This window comes from Neoarius graeffei, chromosome 21 (assembly GCF_027579695.1).
Source record: "Neoarius graeffei isolate fNeoGra1 chromosome 21, fNeoGra1.pri, whole genome shotgun sequence".
Classification (NCBI taxonomy): domain Eukaryota; kingdom Metazoa; phylum Chordata; class Actinopteri; order Siluriformes; family Ariidae; genus Neoarius; species Neoarius graeffei.
In genome coordinates, this window is record NC_083589.1 from 47920567 (window position 1) to 47929319 (window position 8753).

General features: G+C 39.5%; 1 protein-coding gene across 1 annotated transcript; it reads left to right on the plus strand.

The window, feature by feature from the left end:
• The first annotated feature begins 410 nt into the window (after positions 1-410).
• On the plus strand, positions 411-6380 carry LOC132869822 (microsomal glutathione S-transferase 1-like). Its single transcript, XM_060903284.1, has 4 exons — positions 411-515; positions 1279-1418; positions 4564-4658; positions 4759-6380. The coding sequence occupies exons 2-4, from the start codon at positions 1302-1304 to the stop codon at positions 5003-5005; spliced, it is 459 nt and encodes a 152-aa protein (XP_060759267.1). The 5' UTR covers positions 411-515; positions 1279-1301; the 3' UTR covers positions 5006-6380.
• Positions 6381-8753: the final 2373 nt, after the last annotated feature.

An 8753-nucleotide genomic window follows, 5' to 3' on the forward strand; every position in this document is an offset into this window, starting at 1 on the left:
AAATGGCATTTAATCATCTGCCATTTGCAGCTAGTCATTATCAAATCCCATCAAAAGCTCTAATACCATCTGCATGCTGTAAAAGTGGCAATGTGCTTCAGCTTTTGTGACTTTAGAAGTGTGTATAGCTTTAATGTGTAGATAACGTTTATCTTTGTTAGTTATCATTCATTTCTTAAATAAACGAACATATCACCTATATTTACTCATCATTAATGAGCTCCAGGTGTAGTTGGTGATCTGAAATCTTTTCAACTGTCAATCATTTTCTTTAATGCAACTAAAATCACACAGTGAAGCAAATTCAGAGCATGTTTAGTCTGATGCAGTGTTTCATATCAAAGTTCAGATATTGCAACATTTGCTAAAGCCTTTTGGGAACAAAGGTTAAGCAAGCTTTTTGGCTTTGGCTCAAAAAGGCGGTCCGTAAATTCAAATTTATTGAAGACATACACCCATAGATAAACCAGGAAACTCTTGCACTATTCCTACACCTACTTTGCTACACTGTTGAGGTAAGTTAAACTTTTTCTTCGCACAATTTTTTTGTTTGTTTTTTTGCCAAATCTCACATGCTTAAGTTTGCACAAAGTAGCTTCAGGTCAGAACATGTTTTACTGTATTGGAACTATTGAACTATTTCAGCTCTTTACCACATGGGAGAAATATTACAGTGTTCTGCTTCAGCTGCTAGAAGCTGAAATGCAAATTTGGGGATCATATTCCCAACCATAAACACTGAAAATAAAAACCTGAGCTATGTAAAGGCAAAACAAAAAGGTGAACCTGAACAATGTAGATTTAAATATAAATGAAACTGCAGGAAAAAAGAATGTCCTGCTGTAAGATTTAGACCTAGTTAAAAAGGCTTTATTAAAATAATTTGCTTAGCAAATGCTAAAACTAAACAAGGTAATGGTATTAAAAGCTTAACACGTTTTAAAATGAATTGTTAATGCTGTGCGCACTAGACGTGTTTACTTGAGGATAGTCCTTGACAGAACAGACAAAACTGGTTTTCATGAATCAGGGATTTTCTGAGGAACAGATACCAGGCAAAGTGTGGCAGAAGGTTTAGATGGTCCTGTAGGATTTATATGAAGGGATATACTTATTGTGCAGTCTGGATTATGACTAAACCCTGAGGTGCTGAAGAAGTCCTGCTACCCAGAGCAGTGACTCGCACTGAAAGGAATGGCAGACTGAAAGAGATTTGCTAATGTTATTGAGGAAATTGACCGACTCTGAATGCATCAAATACCATTTCTTTTATGACAGGAATTCATTGAGGAACTCTGACAATGGCCCACATAATTGACAGTGAGGTTTTCCTGGTCTTCTCCACTTATGCCACCATTGTCATTCTCAAGATGATGTTCATGAGTTTCTTAACTGCATACTTCAGAATCACCAGAAAGGTAACAGAGGATACACATCTGAGGTGTATTAGCCTTTTAGCGGAGAACAGAATGTGGAGTATTTTAACAACACTGGCACATATTTAACAGTTATTCCACGAAGTCGAGTCGTACATGAGCTGACAGCTGACGAGGCACATAGCACCGAGTTGGCTATAAGGGCCTCTGCATGCTCTTGCGACAAGGCTTTCGCAGATAGCTTTTCGCAGACAGTTGTAATTTATCGTTGAGCGGGGAGTAATAGGCGTGCGCGATGTTATTCACCGCCACAACGCAAGGGGGCGCGAAGTCGCGAAATCGCTAGGAGTAGTTGGTGGGTGTGGTTAGTGGAGTGTTTATCCTCCGGTTACTTATAATGACTAGAACTGGAGTTGTATAGATGTACGTACTTCCTCACTTCCTCGATCAACCGCTCTTCGTGCTGCTCCATCTTCGCTCGTGTTTTTAAAAATGGCGGTCGTGAAAACAAACCAAACCGGGAAAGTAGGGAAGCGGAAGTGCGTGTACAGCGGATGTAGAGTGGACCAATCAGAGCCCTCTTGTCTGCGAGGCTTCTGCGGTGGTCACAATTTTTGGGAGGTGCGCGCAGAGCGTCTGCGAAGGTGGGGGGGCTATGCAGACGCCATCTGCGATGCCGTCTGCGAGGACTGCGTTGTCAGCATAAATTGGCCTTAAGCCATGTAGAACGAGATTGAGTGGAATAACTGTTTTATTCTATCTGCATTCACTGGATTTTGAGAAACCGAGCATTTTTATGTTTTGCAAATTCAGTAAATAAAAATTTTATACAAAATGTCTGACAAAATCACTTCCGCTTAGAATGTAAACAAGCCAGCGAAATGACTAGCAATTTGTGGAAAATGCTATAATAATAATTCTTGAAAATATATATTTTTAAAAAGATATGTTCTTACCATCAAATGCTTTTATTCCATATTTTGTTGCTTTTTTGGGGGGGGGGGGGATTTTGTGGGGATCTTTTTCTTCTTCTTATGTTTTTTTTTGGCGGTTGGCAAACCAACTAAAAGGTGCATTACCGCCACTGACTGGATTGGAGTGTAGAACAGGCGATATTGGGGGAAAAAAAACTATATTATTTTAGCTATTTCTGTTTCTTTTAAGGGCGGCACGGCGGTGTAGTGGTTAGCGCTGTCGCCTCACAGCAAGAAGGTCCCAGGTTTGAGCCCAGTGGCCGGCAAGGGCCTTTCTGTGTGGAGTTTGCATGTTCTCCGACTTTGTCTGTGTGGGTTTCCTCCGGGTGCTCTGGTTTCCCCCACAGTCCAAAGACATGCAGGTTAGGTTAACTGGTGGCTCTAAATTGACCGTAGGTGTGAATGTGAGTGTGAATGTTTGTTTGTCTCTGTGTCAGCCCTGCGATAACCTGGCGGCTTGTCCAGGGTGTACCCCGCCTCTTGCCCATAGTCAGCTGGGATAGGATCCAGCTTGCCCGCGACCCTGTAGGACAGGATAAGCGGCTACAGATAATGGATGGATGGATGTTTCTTTTAAATACTTGATAACAATTTTTGGGGTTTTGTTTTCAAGCAGAGTTTTAACTTCATCCTTAGTTGGTTCAGCAGCACGTGCCGCCATTTTGTTTTTCTCTGCTCATGGTATATGAGCTGATAGCCTAGTAGTAGAGTAGCCAATCAGATTGCACGATTGCTCATTTCCAGTGAATGTGGATAGAATAAAAAGTTATTAAATTTTTATTACTCCTGTGATTTGGTGAAGATTGTTTTTCTATCATTGTTAACCCATTTGCATACTCTAATCAAATGAAAACTCTACACTGTAAAAAAAAAAAATCCGTTGTTTTTACGGAAAAATACTGGCAGCTGTGGTTGCCAGAATAATCCTGTTAAAAATACAGTGAAATGTAAACAACATTACAGAATAACTTGTACATTTCACTGGGATTCCATGTACAATTAATGATAACTAAATGTAAATTTTACAGGTATTCAATGTACAATAATCAATACATAACTGTTAATTTTACGGATATTCATTGTACAATAAACAATGATGGAATCGGGTCGGAATCGAACCCGGGTCCCCAGATTCATGGTATGTCGACTGAGCCACAGAGAGCCTTTACTGACATTTTTTAAATTTTTTTAACAGGGCAGTGATGTAATTTTAACTATCACATTCTGTTTTAGTATTACAGTTTGTCTGTGTTTAAACTACAATTTGTAAATTCTACAAAAAAAATGATCAATTCAACATATTCTTACTGTTAAATTAACAGTGGTATTTGGTTAGGAGTTTTACAGTATATTGATGTAAATTACACACTGCTTCATTGTTTTTGTATTTACAGTTTTTTAATGTCATGATTTTACATAAATTCACTGTTAATTCTACGGACATTTTTTACAGTGTATTCTGAAACACATGAAATAGGTTTATATTGAAATATTTCTGACATGCTTGGTCATGCTGTATTTTTCATTTATTATTCTCATAAGAAGATTACTGGTTTTGGGTCAAGGCTATGTCACACTGGCAAGACAGTCACAATGGTGTTTAAAAGGAGACACCCCCCCCAGCAATTTCAAACATAAAAACATAAGGAATAACGTCCAGGTTTTGCTGTTAGCTCCTAAAAACAAAAGAGTAAGTTTAGTTTCTCACTCACCATTTCCCATTGTGCTGAAATTTAGTTCGATCTAAAATTAAATGATGGCATTGATGATAGCACGGTATTAATATGAAATTTGAAACAAATTGAAAATTGAAAGCCTCTTTAGGCAGAGGTAAAGCAAGGGCTAAATTCAGCAGGTGCCACTTTCAGATTGTAGTCACATTGCATGGTCATGTAGGAAATTGTTCACTGAAGTGAAAATAGACAAAATAACATTACGAAATAAATCATCGATACCACTGAAAGTCAGGTTAATTATACAGATTATTATGCACTTTGTTCAAGGTGGAGTTTTCCTTTAAATCAAATGGACCTCTTAATTACAGTTGAGTGCAAAAGTTTACGCACATATTCCTGACATTTCTCTTCAAACTTCCATTTCATGCTGCAGCAGCCCTGTTGTGGCAAAATTCCACGAAATTGTTTGTTATTAAAACATAAACGGGTAGTTTTGTATGGCTGATGCTAGACATGATCTTTCTTCAACTTAAACAGGCATTTTCAAACACTGAAGATACTGCCTTTGCCAAAACTCCTGAGGAGAAGAAGAAGATGCTGCGGGTCGATGATGATGTGGAACGTGTGCGAAGGTCTAATATCTCTTGATGTGTAACAAACATACAAACAAACAAAACAAAAAAAATCAAATGTGTGTCTATTGTGTGAAATTGAGCTTTGCTTTGTCTCCAGATGCCATCTGAACGACCTGGAGAACATTATTCCCTTTGTGATTGTTGGCTTGCTCTACACTCTGACAGGACCACAGCTTTCCACCGCTCTGCTCCACTTCCGCCTGTTTGTAGGGTCCCGTTTTGTACACACAATAGCGTATGTATGTGCACTGCCTCAGCCCAGCAGGGGTTTGTCTTGGATGGTAGGCATGGGCACTACTTTCTCCATGGCGTACCACGTCCTCACCACTGTACCGCGGCTGTAGGGAGAATCCCCTGAGGAACATCACCAGACACCAAAGTTCATGTCTTATCCATATACAGTACTACTTTTAATGTAGCACTGTATACATTTCCATTTTAAAATGAAATTTGTGGTGAAATTTGAGGTTTTATGTACTCTTTTATCCAATTATTTTTATCCAATATTTAGGTGTGTCAGATCAATGGGGTGAATACTTATGCAGTCACAACTTTTATGTTATTGTTTGTAAATAATTTTGATAATTATATAGAAACACCCCCCTCCCTAACACTACCACCACCACCACCACTTCAATATTATGGGCTATTTTCTATAGATTCATGATATGAATGAATGAACCATGAAGGAGGGGGCAGGAAGTTTGGAGATATATATGTAAGGGGTACAATAACACGCCAGTGGAATATAATCAAATTGTATTCATGTAATTAAACTGAAAAACCTAAAATTAGTTTTAATTTCCCTCACCTTGAGGAAATCCCAACCTTTATTTAAAAATGGTTGGCATCTCATATTCATACCTCAATGTCATATAAATATAGTTAAACATCTTGGATACCCACCCTTTCACCTCCGAACTCTTTCGTTTTTGCTGAGCAACCTTTAGATTCTCTCTGTTGGATTATTGGAATGTAACCTATTATAAAAAGATCAAAGCTGCAACAAAATTACATTATAACTGGAATATTTAACAGTTATTCCACTCAATCTCGTCGTACACGGCTTATAGCCGACTCGGTGCTACGCACCTTGTCGGTTATAAGCCGTGTATGACGAGATTGAGTGGAATAACTGTTTTATTCTATCCGCATTCACTGGATTTTGAGAAACAGAGCATTTTAATTTTAATTTTTTTGTAAATTCGAAAAATAAAACCTTTATACAAATCGTCTGATAAAATAACTTCTGCTTAAAATGTAAACAAACCGGTGAAATGACAGGAGCAATTTGTGGAAAATGCGATAATAATAATTCTTGAAAAATTAAAAAAAAGACACCATCAAATACTTTTATTCCATATTTTGTTGCTTTTTTTGTATTTTTTGGGGTTTTGTTTTCGAGTAGAGTTTTTATTTCATCCACGATTGGTTCAGCAACACGCTCTGCCATTTTGTTTTTCTCTCTTCACGGTATATGAGCTGATATCCAAGTAGTAGAGTAGCCAATCAGAGCACGCGATTGCTCATATCCAGTGAATGTTGGACAGAGTTTTATATATAGTACTCATAAATGTCATGTATTTCACATTATTTCACAGTATTAAGAAATACATAAGTGGCAAAAAAACCCCTGCTATAAACTGTTAAAAAGTGTTTGATAAACTTTATACGAACTACTTTTTTGATTAAAAATGAATAAAATCATTTGCATTGTAAGACGGCTTTAAAATGGAATTGTCTATTTATTTATCTATTTATTTATTTATCTATTTATTTATTCAGAGCCCACTGCAACTTAAAACTAAGCTTGACATACCAGAATATCTCGCCATTAAAACGTCTAGTTAACATTAGTGATGTGTTCTGTGTCCACTAGAGGGAGATGTTTGAAAACCCAATCACTGTAAACTGATCTTCATACACAAAACACAGCAGCCAGTCCAAAGATTTGATCTCATGAACTCCATGCTTTTCCCTCCTAAAGGTGCAAGTTTCAAATACCAGTTCTGTGAATCAGTGAATCATATACATGATGTTGGCATCCTGAGGGCACTTCTACCAAAAGAAATTCAGAGAAGCATATTTTTCTTCGTACAGTATATGTGATATGGCTCCAAAATTTGCCATGAAGAATGTGCTCCTGTCTGCACAATACAATACTCACCAGCCACTTTATTAGGAATACCCATACACCTGCTGTTTGATGCAGTTCTCTAACCAGCCGATCCCTTGACAGCAGCACAATGCATTAAATCACGCGGCTACGAATCAAGAGCTTCAGTTCATGTTCACTTCAAACATCAGAATAGGGAAAATTGTGATCTCAGTGACTTTCACTGTGGCATGAGTGTTGGCGTCAGATGGATTGGTTTGAGTATTTCAGAAACTGATGATCTCCTGGGGGCGGCACGGTGGTGTAGTGGTTAGCGCTGTCGCCTTACAGCAAGAAGGTCCTGGGTTCGAGCCCCGGGGCCGGCGAGGGGCTTTCTGTGCGGAGTTTGCATGTTCTCCCCGTGTCCGCGTGGGTTTCCTCCGGGTGCTCCGGTTTCCCCCACAGTCCAAAGACATGCAGGTTAGGTTAACTGGTGACTCTAAATTGACCGTAGGTGTGAATGTGAGTGTGAATGGTTGTCTATGTGTCAGCCCTGTGATGACCTGGCGACTTGTCCAGGGTGTACCCCGCCTTTCGCCCATAGTCAGCTGGGATAGGCTCCAGCTTGCCTGCGACCCTGTAGAAGGATAAAGCGGCTAGAGATAATGAGATGAGATGATCTCCTGGGGTTTTTACACACAACAGTCTGTAGAGTTTACACAGAATGGTGCGAAAAACAAAAAACACTGAGTGAGCGACAGTTCTGTGGGTGGAAAAGTCTTGTTGATAAGAGAGGGTCAGAGGAAAACTGACAGATTGGTTCGAACTGTCAGGAAGGATATAGCAACTCTTTACAACCATGATGAGCAGAAAAGCATCTCAGCATGCAACAGCAGAAGAGCACATCGGGTTCTAGTCCTGCAGCCAAGAACAGGGATCTTAGAATCAAGAACTAGTTCCTATTAAAGTGGCCGGTGAGTGTATATGCAATTATAATACAATAATAAAAGGTTCTGGTTCTCTGATCTTCATGATCTTCTGTTTGTAACAAATTAAACACTGTTATTTAATTCCAAGGCTAAAAAAAAAAAACCAAGCCATGCAGAGAGAAGCTTCTGTTAGTTTCTTTTGTGTTTTTGTCCAGATATGGAGCAATACTTCAACCAAGTTGAGCATTTTACAGTCCTGGCAGTTGAGGAACACCTCAACTTGCTCAATGATCAGTAGTTACTGATCCTCCTACTCTGTTTTTGGCATTGGAGTTCAGATGTAGATGGTCCTGGTTGTACCTGATCTTTCAGAAAACTGGTGTGAAATGTACTTTTTTTGACCCGTTTCTTAAAAAAAAAATGTGCTGCGACTTACAGCTTCATGGTAATGAATGAATGTTCAGAGAGATAGTCAGATGTACAGATGAAAACACAGATGGACTGCCTGTGCACCTCCATGCCTGTCAGAACATTTCCTCGCTCTTTGTCTCTGTATTAAGCAGACATCGTATATTTCTCAGATCTTCCCGCTGCCTTATTGTTCAGGTTATTAACTGTACAGGGGCTTAATTAGGCAGAACTTCAAAGTGGTGGCGCGGGTTGGTGCTGAGGTGCGGCAGAGATTTATATCACACAATGGCTCCCTGGCTCCTGAAAAATTAATGAATGCTTAGCCGAGATCCGACTTAGAGCCGACACTCTGCATTATAAATCAATTTGAGTTTGAGCCTTGCTGTCTGCTGCCCGCTGGACCTCGCAGCGCGGACGATTTGAGGGCACATGCTGATTGCAGGTGATGGTTCCATGGCGGCTGATTCTGAGGTAATATGTGGACTGCTGGTGCTTCATCCAGCTCAGGTTGATATGATGAAACAGGCCCCAATGTACCTCAGGCCAGTCTGTAATGGTCACAGTCAGACACACACACACTTGCTACAACCTATTAGCTTTCAATGAGGGATATGATGGAGTAGCAGTTCAAAGCTGTTCTGGCTCAGCCAGTACGTA